Source organism: Balaenoptera musculus, chromosome 20 (genome assembly GCF_009873245.2).
Source record: "Balaenoptera musculus isolate JJ_BM4_2016_0621 chromosome 20, mBalMus1.pri.v3, whole genome shotgun sequence".
NCBI lineage: Eukaryota > Metazoa > Chordata > Mammalia > Artiodactyla > Balaenopteridae > Balaenoptera > Balaenoptera musculus.
The window spans coordinates 9,979,397-9,994,938 of NC_045804.1; the positions used below are offsets into that span (position 1 = coordinate 9,979,397).

The following is a 15,542-nucleotide window of genomic DNA, read 5'->3' on the forward strand; positions in this document are numbered from 1 at the left end:
GCCCTGGGACAGCTAAACGCGCTGGCCCAGCAATTCCACTCCTGGGTACACGCCCAAGAGAAATGAGCCCACGTGTCCACCAAAGATGTCACAAGAATGTTCGTAGAAGCTTCACCCAAAACACCAAAACACTGGAGACAGTCTCAGAGCTGTAGAACAGGTTGAATTGTGGTAAATTCAGACAATGGAATTCTGCTCTGCTGCATGGAAAAATACACATGAATCCCAGACAAAATACTGAGCTAAACAAGGCCGCCACTGAAAGGCACATGCTGCCCTTCCACTGAAGAGCACTGAACTAAGCTCTATATACTTGTATATACGCATAGATATAGATATGCATAGGTATATGTATATGTTATACACCAGGAAATCTGTTTCCCCCAATCCCGCTGGCATCCAGGGATGGGAATCTGGCATTGCACAGTCATGAAGAGGCTGATTCAGTTATTGCCTGTGGTTCCTTGGAATGAGGTGTTTAAGGATTGCAGGGTCAGAGGTGATTGTTTCTAGTGGGACAAAAGCAAGGATGAAGCAAATGAGGCACCGTAGGTGAAAAATTTAAGATGTGTTCAGTCTCTGGGGATAGACAGCTGGGGAAAGCCCTTTGTCCTTTTCTGCTACCTCCTTCCTGCTTCCTGAAAGGCAGACATGATGGCTGGAATCCCAGCAGCCATTATGGACCACAAGGTAACCTTGAGGATGGCAGTCACATACTAAGTGGTGTAGAAAGAGAAGGAGCCTACCTCTCTTCCATGTGAGAGAAAAATAGAGTATCTCTTATAAACCACTGCTATTTTTGGTTTTCATTATGTGAAGCCAAAGCTAAAAATATCTAATACAGGTACATCCATCAGAGATCTAGCGTCCTTGCTAGCTTGAGCAGCTGAGAGTAATGCTAATTATCTCCTCAATTGGTTGACTGAAAACTGGCCTCCCTGGGGGCCCACGAATTCCTCGGTACGATGTAGAGAAAGGAATCCAGGAGCCGGGACCCCTGAAGAGTGTACTGTGTGCAGTCAATCTCTAGCCCCTGATCTGGAAAGACCCAGACAGCTCTCCTCCCCACAAGACCTAGTGAAATGCACTGGGGAAGGAAGCACCAGCCTCTTAGAAAGTGCCCTTGTGGCTTATCTCTGAAGGTCAGAGAGGGCCCCCCACCAGAGACACTGCCCGTTGAGAGGGTTTCCCTAATGCAATGGGAAGGATGTGGTTAGCTGTCCGTGAGATGCTCGAGACTAAAACAGATAAGCAGCTTGCAAAACTCTTACTTGATTTGTATCACTGAAAAAACAACAAAACCTGAGAAGTGGTAAGCAGAAGTGATTGTGCCATCATGAGAGGGGTATGGTCCCCTCCCAATTCCTGGGTTGCCCAGACCCCCCTCAGAGGCAAGCGGTCAAACGTCTTAGGGCCTGGACGTAGTCCGTGTGGTACTGACAACCTTCCTTCTGGCCATTAACCAGGTGGCCGAGAGCTCCCGGGAAAGGCTTCACAGGCTCTCGTAAACACTTGGTTAGTAGATCATCCTGAACTAGACCAGGTGAAGATCCCAATAGGCCCTTCTGTTCCAGACACGGCCTGATCGGAGCAAAGTGTTACAGCCCAGCAAGTGGAATGCAGCTGTTGTTGGGAGCAATTCTCTCTCCCTCTCATGTGCGGGCACACGCGCACACACACACACACACACACACACACACACACACACGCACGACCTGCCTCGGGACCACGTCAGCTCTCTGATTCTGGGCCTGCCTCCTGCCATCTCATCATGCCACAGCCATCGCCCTGGGCCGAATTGAAGACACGTGGCCCTGGCCACTTAGAAAAGGGTACCACCTCTGGACATTTGAGGTGACACGTACCACCCTTGGTGCTGCTCCAGCCCTTTACTGGTGACCCAAAAAGGCTGGAGTCAGAGCACGAGGCAGCTTGCCCCGAGGTATCAACGCCCTCCATCCAAGGAATCAACGTTGAACTAGATTTGGACTTGTCCTCCCCACCCATCAGTCTGCCTTAGTGGTACCAACCCTGGACTCACCGAACAGCATGGTGCCCGGATGGCTGCCCCCAGATCCTCCAGGTGCTGAGGCCCAGGGACTCACTGTCGTATGAGTAGCCCATGACACGGAATTGGTTTGTGAATTCTTCCATGACGAAAGATGGAAGAACCTGGGTCTGAGGACAGGTCAACAGCCCATTAGCCAATCCTGGAATCAACCTACTTCCAGATTCCTTAATAAATTCTTTTATCATTTACTGCCAAACAAAACAAAACAAAAAACAACCCCAAACAAAAACCCAACCCTGTCCTCCAGTCTGTGGCACACACTGGTCTCACGGCCAGTGTGCGGTTCTCCCTGACCTGGAACCCCAGTATGGGAGCCAGTGGTGGCCGAGCAGGATAGCAAGTCCCCCAGGGGCAGATGTTTTGCTTCTGGTCCCCCTAACTCTGGGCTCTGCTGGTTTAGAGGTTTTATACCTATGAGAGGAATGTTTCCACCAAGAGACACCTCCACACTGCATTGACCAGAAGCTGAGAGCAGCATCTGGCCTGTGGGACCACTCATGTGCTCGGGCAAATGCATGCAGAAGGAAAGCAGGAGGCCTGCCCTGGGCTGGTGGGCCCTGATCGTCAGGGGGACAGGTCCGCCACTCGAAAGCCCACAAGGAGGATGGAAGGAACTCGGTCATTTCTCGGGTGTCTCCTCAAACTGCCGGATCCAATGGCTCAATGCGGGGCTGTAGATTTCCTTACAGCCAGGATCCACCAGGGCCTTGAGCTCTCTGGAAGGTTCTGGTTATCTGACCAGGCCTGTACCTTCACTGCCGAGGTGCTGGCTGTGGGCAGAGGTCCACGGGGTGGGTAGGAGAGGGGAGATGCTGTGGTCTCTTGACTCATTGCTACAGCGAAGAAAGCGTTCCCCGGTGCGTGTCTGTTGCACATTGATAACGATCATTTCCTTTCTGTCTTCCTTTACTTGCTGATGTGGCTGATAGTGGTGATGGCAATGGTCACCGGTGTGATTTAAAGTGATAGATTTTTTAAATGTCAAAGGACCGCTACAGAGGTGGCCAAGATGGTGGGCCTGGAGCCTGGGGGGCCTGGGGGCACCCTTTGGGAAAGAGTGAAGTTGTGTGGGATCAGGCGGAGGCTTTGTGTCCCTGCTTTTGTTTTCGCAGGGCCGCTGGGGAAGAGGAGTGTGTGGGGGGGATGGCTGTGTCTTGGCTGCTCAGCCTGTGAACCTCCCTCCCATTGGGTGAGCCTTGTGCCGCCTCCCTTCTCGAGGCCAAAACAGTCCAGAACTTGTTCTCTCAGACCCTGGCCAAGAGTGGAGGGCACACGGCCTGAGCCTGGCCAACCAGATGCTTCCACTGGGGCCCGGTGCCTGAAGTGTGCGTCACAAAGAAGCGGGGAGAGTTTAGAATTCCTGCCCTGCTCTGGTAGGGGCAGCCTCCAGCGCCCAGAACCCGGTGATGGCATTCTAACGGGATGTACCCATGGAACCCCAGGCCCGGTCCCCCCGCCTTGGCCTAGATTCTGTGGGTCTTCCAGTATCCTTCTAGTATATCCTTCTTCTGCCTGACAACCTCATCGTGGGTGTCTTTTATTTGTGGTCAAGCACTCTGTTGGTGGCCTTTTAAGGTTCTTTGCAAATTTCCATTTTTACAAATAACGCTGAGATGAGAATCTCTGCCCCCATCCCTGTGCACATGTGCAAGGATTGATGGAGAAAAGATTCCAAGCATGTGCTGTTCTTTCTACCTGGAACACACCCTCCTCCCATTTCCCCCACATCTGCTGCTCCTCACTCTTCATTTCTCCACTGAGAGCCACTAAAGTAGCTCCGGCCTGTGCCTCCCCCCTGCCACCCTCTGGTTTCCATCACCCGTTATTCCAGCTTGTATTTACCCCAAGTGTTTGTTTACTTGTGATCGCCTGTCTCATCCACAAGACTGCAGCTTCACAAGGAAAGGACTGGGTCTGCTCGTTCACTGGACCCCAGGGCCCAGCACACCCAATGTCCGAACACCCAGTGGACTCAACAACTCTTTCTGCGTGAACAAGAGACCTTGGGAACCACAGTGCAATTTTAATGATCTCAGATAAGGGACAGCAGAAGGCGGAGTGAAAGGCAGGGTAGGAGACCCAACAGCTCCTCGTTCACATCTTGTTGCTTCCCGACAAACCAGCTGGGCAGTGGGAAGTGGGAGTTCTCGGTTTGTGGACTGCACTAGTTGAAACCTTCCAGTGATTTCTTTAAGCTCGGAGAGATCACCGGAAGCAGGGGGGCCATCTGGTGGCCGGTGGTTGGAGATGGTTGCAGAGAGGAGGTGAAGGATGGGAGGTGCCCAGCCTCTGGGCACTCCTGCCACCCTGGCTCCCCCAGCCTCGGGTCTAGTCCACACCCGTGGAGTTGGTCAGGTAGAAGGGACGGATGGCGACTTGGAAGCTGCTGAAGGACCCTGCCGGGCAGGGGAAGAAGGAAGCACTCCTGGAGCTGTTGGTGCCCAAGGCACTGGGGATCAGGGCCTTCCAGCCCTCGAAGTTGGTGACGTCCGCCACGAAGTTCCCCCCACAGAGCATCAGGGCCTTGTTTTCATAACCGATGGTGGGATTGGAGTAGCTAGACTTGGAGAGGGCCAGGAGCGGGGGGTCGTCAGAGGAGCACGAGAACCCGTAGTTCCAGCAGCTCTGGACGGTGGGGAGGTAGACTAAAGTCCAGGAGACTGAGCTGGCCTGGAAGAGGAAGCTGGGGTGCTGGGGCGTCTGGAAGGACCGGTAGGGGTTGTAACCGGAACCCGTCACGGAGGCGCTCCAGGTGGGCGAGGTGTAAAGCCGGGGCTGGTAGGTGTCCTCGGTGAGGTTCAGGCCCCTGTACTGAGCCAGCAGCTCGAAGGGCACGGTGTGGAACTCCAGGGCCTGCAGCATCTTCTTCTGGAAGAGCGCCTCGTGACTCCAGTACAGGGACAGGTTAAACTGCAGCGTGAAGAGGTCCCTGGGCGGTATCATGGGGAACCGCACCCTCTCCACCAAGCCCTCCACCTCCCCGTGGGAGATGCGCCTCTCCTGGCTCCATTCATCCAAGGCCAGCAGCACGGCCAGCTCGCTGGGCGTGACCAGCTCACTCCTGGACAGCAGGTCTCGGAGCAGGGCCGTGGGGACGCTCGGCCAGGCCTCAGCCTGCGTCAGGGCCCCGAAGTTCCAGGCCAGGAACTGCACGCAGATCTCCTCCAGCACGGGGTCCCGGGTGGCCAGGGCATAGGCATAGAGGTCCAGGGGTGTCCGGAAAGAAGGGTCCTGGGGGAGGAGGATGGCAAAGAGGTGCCCGCAGTAGCTCTGCAGCCGCTTGGCCCCGGAGGCAGAGGCGAGCTTGTGCAAGCACTTCACTGACGACAGAGAGACGTCGATCCTCCGGGAGTAGAGGTACCTGGGGGGAGACGAGGGCTGATGCCTGGTGATACTCGTTCCCCGCAGGAGAACAGGTGTGCCCTGGTGCACGTGTGCTATTGACCGCTGACACCCACGGTGCTAGCTATTCCAAGGGGCATTCAGAGCCCCCTGATTTATCTCCTGGGTCAACCCACATTCCAAGCTCCCGTTTGCTTAGAGCCAGGTGTGGGCGGATCCCAGGCTCCTTGAGGACGTTGCTTCATCCTCATCCGTGAGGGAGGCGGTCCCACCACCTCCTCCACCATCACCATCGTCCTCACGGGCCGGACCCTGGGCGCCAGGACCTGCCGGCCAACCCGGGCATCAGCGTTGCCCTGCCCTTCCCTTCCCACCGTCACGCACCTGGCCAGACCCCTTCGGACCCCCACTGGGTGCCCGTGGGCGCCCCTCTGCCCCCAGCACCTGTCTGGTGTTCCCGTGACATGGGCATCGCCGCTGGCCACCTCCTATCTGCCTTCCCCACCAGCCGTGAGCCCCGCGGGCGGCACCCAGTCTGTGCCATCTGCCATGTAACTCAGTGAGCCACCAGGAAGCCCTTTGCTGCGTGAAGACGCGTGCGGAGGGAGCCTGCTGGGAGGGGAAACGATAGGCTGCGGCTGCTGTCTCCTGGGACATGGTGAGTGGGGTCCTGCTTTGGGAAGAGCCAAAGTCTCCCCACGGCCTCTCTCGAACGCTGAGCCTTCCAGGGAGCAGCGGACCTGGTGGCTACCCTGTCACCTGAGCATGGAGCTGGGGCCCCGCAGTGTCCAGTGCCGGTGGCAGAGGCGGGCCCGCCCTCCTCCCACCCTCTCTGCCCTCGTGCACTCAACACATCACGTGATCCTGCTGATGACCGTGAACTCTGGGGCAAAAAAGGGCATCTGCACCCTCTGGCCCGTCGCCCATAGCTGGGTATCTGTCTGGTGGTGGCCTGAGCCCAGGAACCTCCGCCCTGGGCAGCACCCGGACAGCGGACGGGGCACTGCCTCTCTCATAGGCAAGGGGTGCCACCGAGGGCCCCGTAGATGGCCATTGACAAAGGGAGCGAGGAAACCACAGAATGTTTCTGTCACCACCTCTTAATCCCGCTTTGGGGCCAGCGAGGGATGGTTCCCAGCCACTGGGAGCTGTGCAGCTCCCACCCGGTGACGCCCCAGCCCGGCTGGCTCTCCCCGGTCTGGGCACACTGTCCACCCTCAGCCTCAGGTGGGCACCCGAGTGGCTGGGGACAGGGGATCGCAATCAGCCCTTCGGCCCTGCCCCACCATCAAGGAAGAAAACGTCCTGAAAGGTAGAAAAAAGACCAAAGACCCTGGGGTGTTAGTGACCCCCAGAGACCCCAGAAACTGGTGAGAAGCCGGATTACTGACAGAAGGCTCTGAACAGCAGGTGCCGCGTGGGGACCACTGGGCAGAGGGAAGGGGAGCGTGCGGGGCAGCCGCAGTGAGCAGGGGTCTTCTGAGGCCTTCTGGGGTCTGGACGGGGCTCACTGCGGCCTCTCTGCCTTAGGGGAGGGAGAGAGACAGGGGCAGAGAGAAAGGAAGAGAGAGAGAGGGAGGGAGAGACAGAGACAGAGAGAGACACCGGGAGACAGAGAGACAGAAAGAGACAGGGAGAGACAGGGAGAGAGAGCCAGAGCACATGGGCAGACAGTCCAGAAAATCACTGAACTCTGACCAAGGTCAGTGACTCCAGTTGGGGCCAGGAAGCTGGGGACAGGTGCAAACGCATTACAGAAATCAGTCCCGCTAGGAGGGGCACAGGATGACTGCTTGGTTCCTATATTGTACTTGGCTGAAAAGAAACCACTTTAATCTGTTTTAACTGCCATTTGTTGTTTTCTCTTAAACGTCACTTTCAGCTACCTACAGCTTTGGGTCACGAGAGAGAACAGCTTTCATAGACGCGGTTCTTTTTTCAAATCGATGCTCTCAGAACACCAGCCCCCCGGGAGGCCTCTTGGGTGGTAACAGAGTGGCCCCCAGCAGGGCGGTCAGGGGGGAAGGGGCCGCCCCTCGGGGCCCACTCTCCTCATCTGGGAGACCGGCTCCTGAGCGTGGCCGGCCCGCTGGTTAGACCCGAGGCCTGGGTGGCCCCGCCTGAGGGCTTTCCCCCCACTTTTCTCCAGCAACAGATTTGGATTCGGGTTTCAAAAAAAATTTTTCGAGGGAGCAGATCAGTCAGGTGAGAAGAGGGAAAATCCTTTGATAGTTGATTTTTGGATGCTTACCACACCTGAGAGACAGGGGTGTGCGTGCGTGTGTGCTGCCCCATCTCTCATAGCCCCTGCAGAAAGAATGCATAACAATGTGCGCGTGGGGCTTCCCTGGTGGCGCAGTGGTTGAGAATCTGCCTGCCAATGCAGGGGACACGGGTTCGAGCCCTGGTCTGGGAAGATCCCACATGCCGCGGAGCAACTGGGCCCGTGAGCCACAACTACTGAGCCTGCGCGTCTGGAGCCTGTGCTCCGCAACAAGAGAGGCCGCGATAGTGAGAGGCCCGCACACCGCGATGAAGAGTGGCCCCCGCTTGCCGCAACTAGAGAAAGCCCTTGCACAGAAACGAAGACCCAACACAGCCAAAAATAAATAAATAAATAAATAAACTCCAATCTCTTAAAAAAAAAAAAAAGAATGTGCGTGTGAATGTGAGGATGCGTGGCTGTGAAGGCAAATGTGTGAATGTGTGAGTGTGTGTGCACACAAGTGTGAACAAGTGTGTTCACGCAAGCATGGCTGCAGTCGGTGCCGCATCCCTTGTCCCTGTGGTTTGCCTTGGAGGGGAGGCTGCCCAGTCCCCAGCCCCCGGCCCCGAGGACACTCACTTGATAAAGTCTCTGACGACAGGCACACACTCGGTGTCCACCTCCATGGTGACCCTGCTGCTTGGCTCCTTCCACAGGCCGTGTGCCTCGGGGTTGGTGGACAGGATCAGCTTGTGGGCACAGATGCCCAGCTCGTCCTCGTCCTTCGTCTTCACCTTGATGAACAGATCACAGCCCTTTTGGCTCTCAAAGATCTGCTCTAGAGCTGCGGGGAGCTCGCTGGACAGGTCGAAGGTGTGGATGCCTCTGGTTTCTAAGAGGTAGAAGGGAACGTGCCATGTTAGGAGGGGTCCCGGCACTTGCTTCCTTTGTGATCTGAAAACACTTTTGCTCCCTGGAGTCAGTTTCTTCCCTTAAATCGTGGCCCCGGTCCTGCCTTATCTACTCAGAAAGGCTCCCGGGGAGGCAAGGAAAGAACAGCCCTGGAAGACAGGGTGCTGTTGCCCTCTGTGGCCCAGAGCCCCTGATCCATCAAACACCCCTACTTAGCTCATCTGCCTCCCCCAGATTCAGGCAGCACATCCAGGTGGGTGTTTTGGAGGCGCTGACTTCCAGAGCCTGGGGCCCCATCCCAATCAATCACTCACCCAGATATGACCTTCTAAAACCCAAACCTCCTGCCTGGTTTGGTCTGAAGAGGGAGGGTCTCACGACAACCCTATCTAGAGTTCTGAGGTTCTCAGCAGCCTCCTCCAGGGGACTGAGGCCTAGAGAAGCTACTTGAAGCCCCCAGGGTGGTTTGGGGGTGATGTACCCCTCTCCTGGCCCCTCCCAAAGCTTAGCAGGGAATTAAATTCCATCTGTTTTTTCTTTGCCACAAACAGGTTTGAATCAATTCTGACAATTAAACCAGGTGGGTTCAGCCCCCCCCAATTCCTCCCTGCACCCCAGACTCTCCTCTACTCTCACCCCGGGGGTCCCCACCAGGCCAGGGCTGCTTCCTGCCTTGCACCCCGGCCCCACAGCCCAGGTGTGTCTCCTGCACGTGCCCCCGCGCTCCCTGTGCGAGCCCAGGGAGAAGGACAAGTGGTCATGAGAGACAAGATAAAACTGGGACCCGAGGATTCAAAACTGCGGAGCAGCCTCGGTCCATTTAGAATATCTGATGGCATTGGGGAGAGGGCAGGGCTGGGGCTGTTTGCAATCAGGCCTTTTTGCCCCCAAGAAATGTCTAAAGCACGTTCAGCACGCTGTCTAAGCCCGGGTTCGGGGGGTGTGCTGTAATATGTTTTGGAATGAGAACTAACAGAAACAAAAGGCTGGCGTTTCGAGAGACAAGCCTGCAGTGTGTAGACACGGGGTGCACAGGCACCTCGTTTTAATGTGCTTCACAGATGCCGCGTTTCTCTGAAACTGAAAGTTGTGGCAACTGTGCCTTGAGCTACACCATTTTTTGTTTCCCAACGGCATTTGCTCACTTTGCGTCTCTGTGTCACATTTTGGTAATTCTCAGTCACCTTTGATGTTACTATTGGAAAAAGATTATGACTTGCTGAAGGCTCAGATGGTGGTTAGCATTTTTTAGCAATAAAGTATTGTTTAGTTAAGGTATGTACATTATTCTTTTAAAAATTAAGGTGTGTAGAGTGGTTTTTTTTCATCGATAGCTTTTCTGGTTCACTGATTTTATGCCATCGATCTATTATGTTTAGAACTGGTTTGTCTTTAAATTTGTTCTCTACAAAAAAAGAGAAAAGAGAAAATATGCATATTTATTTTATCTGAAACTCTTCAGCTTCTATCCTATCTTAATGCGACAAGGCCTTGCCCGTGTACAGCTGAGCTGGGGTGTCCGTCTCCCCGCACCTCCCCCCATCACAGGGAGGGGGCGCTGCTGGGCCAGGAGCCTGCACCCGGTGACAGCTGCTTTCTCTCTCGCAGGAGTGACCTAGAACTCTGGACTAGGGTCAGAAAATCTTTGTTCCAGTTCTAGCTCTGCTTCCAACTAAGTGTGCTGGCTTATTTATTTAATTGAAGTATAGTTGGTTTACAATATATTAATTTCAGGTGTACAATATAGTGATTCAATATTTTAGTATGTTCATTGTTTCTTTAGACATAACACTATTGCACACTCAGTAGACTACGGTATAGTGTAAACATAACTTTTAAAGGCACTGGGAAACCAAAAAATTCCTGTGACTCGCTTTACTGTGATACTCGCTTTCAGTGGTTTGGAACCGAACCTGAGACATCTCCGAGGTGTGTCTGTATTTGGAATGTGGCTCATTGTCCGAGAATCGGGTTAAATGGAGCATTTCTGAGCGGCTCCGGTTGGGGGGGCGGTAAGGAAGTGGGGATCTGTTGCTGTGAGGTTGTGGGAACTGCGGGCTTTCCCGCCCCTCCTGGAAAGCAGGCACCACCCGCTAACCTTTGCACGGGGAGGTGTGTGATCCACGTGGAGGGGTGGGAGCCGGCGTGACCACCGTCCCTGGGATCCAGGGCTCCGGCCTCCGTGGCAGCTCTTGGGCGGGGGGACAGAGAGGGCCCTGGGGCTCAGGATGGGGCAACCTCCCCCGCACCGCTCACCGTTGGTGCAGATCACGCCGGCGTCCTCGTCGTGTCTACAGTTGCTCTTCATCCAGCCCAGGGATGTGCAGTTGGCCAGCGAGGGCTCAGTCCCTGTGCACTGCACCTCGTCCAGCATGATAGGGCCCCTTCCTGGTGGCACAGCGAGGACGACAGGGCCTGGAGGGGGAGCTGGGGCTCTCGGGGCTCTTGTAACGTCATACCATGAACTAGTCTTGTTCTCACAAGGTCTGTCTGCCTCGTAGATATCAAATTATTATACCGTAATTTATGCATCTACCCCTGTCGCTGAATATTTGGATGATTTCCCTTTTTTTGAATCACAGGCACTGCACACAGACTTTTCTTTTGGGGGGAAACTGTTTCAAGAAGGTAAATTCCCCGGAGTGGAGCCACTGGGCTGGAGGGAACGGCCGCCGGCCAAGCGTGAGTGCGCGCCGGGCCGCCAGCGCTCAGCCAGCGCAGGGCTTTGATCTCTTTGAAACCTCTGCCAGCACTGGGCTGGCGGGAATGCCGCTGGCCCACCTTAGGTACGATCCCTTCCTGGGCCTGGTTACTTAGCAGCGCGTCCAGCTTTGGAGGACCTGGGGACCCGCAGGTTACCTGGCCCGAAGGTGGCTCTGCCCAGAGCCTCGGTGGCATTCTTGAAGCCCAGGGCTCGGCAGACAACGCTGGCATCCGTCAGGTCCCACAGGTTGTCACACACCGTCCCCCACTGGCCGCTGTAGTAGATCTCCACGCGGCCCTCGTTGGCGGTGTCCCCGTCGGCCAGCCGCATGTCACCGTCTTTCACGCCTGCAAGCTCCCGAGGGAGAGCAGAGGTCAGCAAGGATGAAGGCCGGGTGCTGGGCCTCCATCCCAGGGCGGCAGCATGGCCGCCCCACCCTCCTCGGGGGTCATGTGCTTTCATGGGGGCAGTAAAGTACCCCCAGTAGGGGGTGACCCCTGGATCGTTAGCTTTGAAGACCCCATCCATCCTCGAGGGGATCACCCCCCGGGGAGGAGTGGAAAATACACATAGACCGCCCCCCATACACACAGTGAGGGTAGGCTCCACCTTTCTTGTCTCTGAGGTCTGAACCCTTCATTGATAGAGGAGGGGCAGAGGGGCGCCCGGTGCCACCTGAGAGTAGGGTGGCAGGACCCCAAGGAAAGAATAGGGGATGGGGCGGAGGCCCACACTGACCCCACCTGCGGGTGTCTGGGGCTTGGGGTGCAGTCCGGGCACCACAGCGAGGACTGCTGGAAGGGGCGTGTGGGAACGCCGGGGGCAAGCAGGCCCAGGGCGCCCCGGAACTCAGGCAGAGCGTGCCAGGCAAGGAGAGGAAGCGGGGTCCTGGCCCTACACCTGTTCTTCTGGGACTCGGCCCGCTGACCTCCCCTGCCCAGCCCCACCTCAGCCCCCGCCGGAGCCGACAGGGTCAGGCGGGAGCTGGGCGCCGTGTCAACGGGCACTTCTCAGATCGGGGAGCAACAGGCCTCTGTGTGGTCACCAGGACGAGGAAGGGCCTCGAAGTGTGAAGGGTGAGGACAGCCGTCCAGGACTCTGGAAGTCTGACTGTGTCCGAAGGGCACTGGCCTCGTGTCGCCCAGGGTTTGGCCAATCTGTGGGCCCCTCCTGCCTGGTCCCTCTGGTTCCCACTGGATGAAATGGTGACTCCCTTGGCATCCCGCCACCAAAACATACAAGCCATGACTTGGGACACCCGGGGCTTCAAGCAGGAGAGAAGACCCGGGCTGACTCCCGTCACCCAGGCACCGGGCAGAACGTTGCCCTGATTTCTGCAAAGAGGGGGCTGACCCCGCAGAGCAAGGGAGCATCAGCTTCACAGACGCCGCTTTCCAAATCTCCGGGGCCCCGCTCACCTTGAGTGCTCGCGACCAGCAGCCACAGCCACAGGAGCCGCAGGGGGGCCATGGCCTTGCCTGGGAGCCCCTTGTCCTGCAGTGAAAGGAGGCAGCCGAGTGAGACGGCGGAGCTGGACAGCCCCCGGGACTAGGGCCGGTGTGTCCAGGCACCCTTCGGACCCTGCTCACGGAGGGCGGCCGGCGGGTGCAGGGCCTACACCCTCAGAGCCGGGAGCCCGGGGAGCGCCCGGTGCTCTGGGTGCCTCGGCGGGGGCCCCTTACCTCATCTGAAGGTGGTCCTCCGAGGACGAGGAAGACCTGCCCAGAGGAAGGGGGGGCGGTCTCTGGGCAGTGAGGACAGTGGGAACAGGAGCCCATCTCAGAAAGCTAGGCCCTGGGCGTGGCTGTCGGGGGGATGGGTGGGGAGGGTGGGGAGGGAGAAGGCAGGGGGTGCGGGGCCCAGATTGGGAGGGCCTGGGGAGCCTTGCTCAGGATGGGGCTTTATCTTCAGTCAATGGACTCCTGAGGGGGTGCCCTGAGGTCTGCAGCAGACGAAGAACATTCTGTGGGCTCTGGACCCAGTGAGCCCAGGAAGGGAGGGGGTGGCAAGAGCAGGGCAGGGGGATGCATCAGGAGGAGGCCCCAGAAATCCGGGCAGGAGTGACAGAGGGACAGCCAGCAGTGAGAGAGCTTGGGCCGGGCGCGCCGGGTGGGGAGGAGAGGGGTCAGGGCTGAGGCCCAGGCCTCTGTGCAGCCGGGTGTGGGTGGGGAGAGGCTGGGGGGAGGGGCACAGGATGAGAGGACCTCTGAGGTCAGTATCCCAAGGGAGCAGAGGCTCGAAGAGGCGGGGGACCACCGAGGCCACACAGCCAGCCCTGGGCAGGCAGGCAGGGGGGCCCCAGGTCTCCCCACTTTGCCTGGACGTCTTGGCTCCGTGCAATTGTCACTGCTCACTTTTCCCCTTCACCCCCATCCTGCCCCTCACTTGCCTCCCTCCCCTCCTGTCCGCACAACGGGGTGGTCACTGCAACACCCACACTCACCCCCGGGGCCCAGGGATGTGGCCTCTCTTGCGGCTGCCCCTCAAGTCAGGGCCTGGTGACCTCGGGGCGGCGCCCCGGGCCTGCATTAACCAGACCCCCTGGGGCTCCCAGGCACGAAGGCCTGTTAACCATCATTGAACGGCATCCCGGGACCAGGACCGCTCACACCACCGGCTCGTGGGATCCTGACCACGAGCCTGAGAAATGCTTCGTTGACCCCACCTTACAAGCGAGGGGGCTGAAGCCCAGAGGGGTAGCCGGCTCGGCTCACACAGCTGGGGAGCCATGGGTGGTGTGTGGGGGGGTGGTGTGCCCTCTCTTCATTACACTGACCTCAGCAGATGGCCAAGGGGCTAGGATGACCAACTGCCCAGTGCACTGGGGCCTGTCCCGGCTTTAGCACGGGAAGTCCTGTGTCCTGGGACATGCCCTCGGTCCCAGGCACACGGGGATGGCTGGTCACTCTCTGCGCTCCCTGGACAGTGGCAGCCACCAGCTTTGCTCATCCTGAAGCAGGAACTCAGGGCCCCAGACAAATGGCCATTTAGGCACTTGGCACGTGGTATGCCAAATGTCACAGTACTTCAGGTGGCCGTGACCACCCGTTTTTGCCTGACTCATTTGGGAAGTGGGACAGAGCTTATGCAGACTGGAAAAAGGTGCTCTTCCTTTGGGCAGGTTTAGCCTGGGCTGAAAAGCACTGATCAGAGAGAGCACCTTGGCTGAGTGCCGAGCCTGCTTGCCCCTTGGGCTGGTGTCCTTGTGTGCCAGTGAACAACCTGCCCAACTGTACACAGAGACCCTTTGGACGTGGGAGCAGCAGTGATGGTCCCTGGATTCAGGAGAAGCACCAGATCCCCATCTGGGTACAAGCAGGGAGACTTGGCCCCCATGAGATTACATGGTATAGAGAGAGGGACACCCACCTGAGAGCAAGAGGCACAAGCTTACCTGCCCGAGACAACTACTGATGGTTGTCCTAAAGCCTCCCACCTGCACGATCCCTCTGCAGGCCAATCTTCAACCCAGAAAACCCTTCCAGTACAGAGCGTGGTCAGGCTGGTCTCAGGAAACGCTTCAGAAAGCTCAGTCTAGTTTCGATTTCTAGAAACCACCTGACACTGTTTTCTTCTGGGGTTGGTTGCCGCCAAGGCTTCCTGCACCACCCCAATCCCCCTCGGTGCTGACTGGGGCGGTGGGGATGGCAGCGGCCCAAGGCGGCAGTCTGGCTGATTTTGTAACCAGAGCAAGGCGGCTGACAGCCACATTTGAATAGCAACACTCTTCCGAGCTGGACCAGTGCCAGGCCCGGGCGCTGGGGGAGGGGAAAGGAGGGGCAGCAGCGGACAAAGGTCAGAAGAGCAGAGGGTGGGCATGGACCGGCAGGGTGTGCATCCGGGGACTGTGGGCTCTTTCCCCGCACACCCTGAGCCGTTTCCTGGGTCTCACACGTTGCCAGCAGAGGGGACACCGCCCAGGGGTCTGCTCGCTCTGCTCTAAGCACTTGACAAGCCTGACCTGAATGTTGCACCCTGCTGGGGTGGGGGCAGAACCTCTGGAGTGGATGTAAATTGTTCTGCCGGCCTCACGCCCACTCCCTTGCCTTTCCTCTGACAGAGAGCCAGCACCTCGGTTTTCCCCTGGGGAAGCACCCCCGTCTCTCCCTCCAGGTTGTGTGGCTCCTCTGGGGCTGACCTGGGCCTGGCGGGTGGGAGACAGATGGTGTCAGGGAGGTGCCGTGATCCCAGCCGGCCCAGGGAGTCAGCTTCAGACTCCTGGAACGGGACCCTGCAGGGAGCAGGCGGCCCGGGGATGGTGATGTCCGTGGTGCCCCAGACTGTGCCTTGAGGAAAGCCCAGCTGAG

At 57.6% G+C, this 15,542-nt stretch overlaps 1 protein-coding gene across 1 annotated transcript; it reads right to left on the bottom strand.

The window, feature by feature from the left end:
- Nucleotides 1-4,074: 4,074 nt before the first annotated feature.
- LOC118887420 (galectin 3 binding protein) lies at nt 4,075-14,875 on the bottom strand. The gene is made up of 6 exons (XM_036838234.1): nt 14,630-14,875; nt 12,654-12,729; nt 11,391-11,582; nt 10,788-10,919; nt 8,259-8,511; nt 4,075-5,432 (listed from the first exon to the last, which is right to left on the bottom strand). The coding sequence occupies exons 2-6, from the start codon at nt 12,703-12,705 to the stop codon at nt 4,400-4,402; spliced, it is 1,662 nt and encodes a 553-aa protein (XP_036694129.1). The 5' UTR covers nt 12,706-12,729; nt 14,630-14,875; the 3' UTR covers nt 4,075-4,399.
- Nucleotides 14,876-15,542: the final 667 nt, after the last annotated feature.

What these genes read in the sequence shown, in the direction of transcription:
- LOC118887420 (XM_036838234.1), bottom strand. Translation starts at nt 12,705, where the DNA reads ATGGCCCCCCTGCGGCTCCTGTGGCTGTGGCTGCTGGTCGCGAGCACT. An exon ending in GCTGGTCGCGAGCACTCAAG is followed by an intron (nt 11,583 to 12,653) that starts GTGAGCGGGGCC and finishes GGGAGCTTGCAG; the next exon opens with GCGTGAAAGACGGTGACATG. An exon ending in GTCGTCAGAGACTTTATCAA is followed by an intron (nt 5,433 to 8,258) that starts GTGAGTGTCCTC and finishes GTCTCCCCCCAG; the next exon opens with GTACCTCTACTCCCGGAGGA.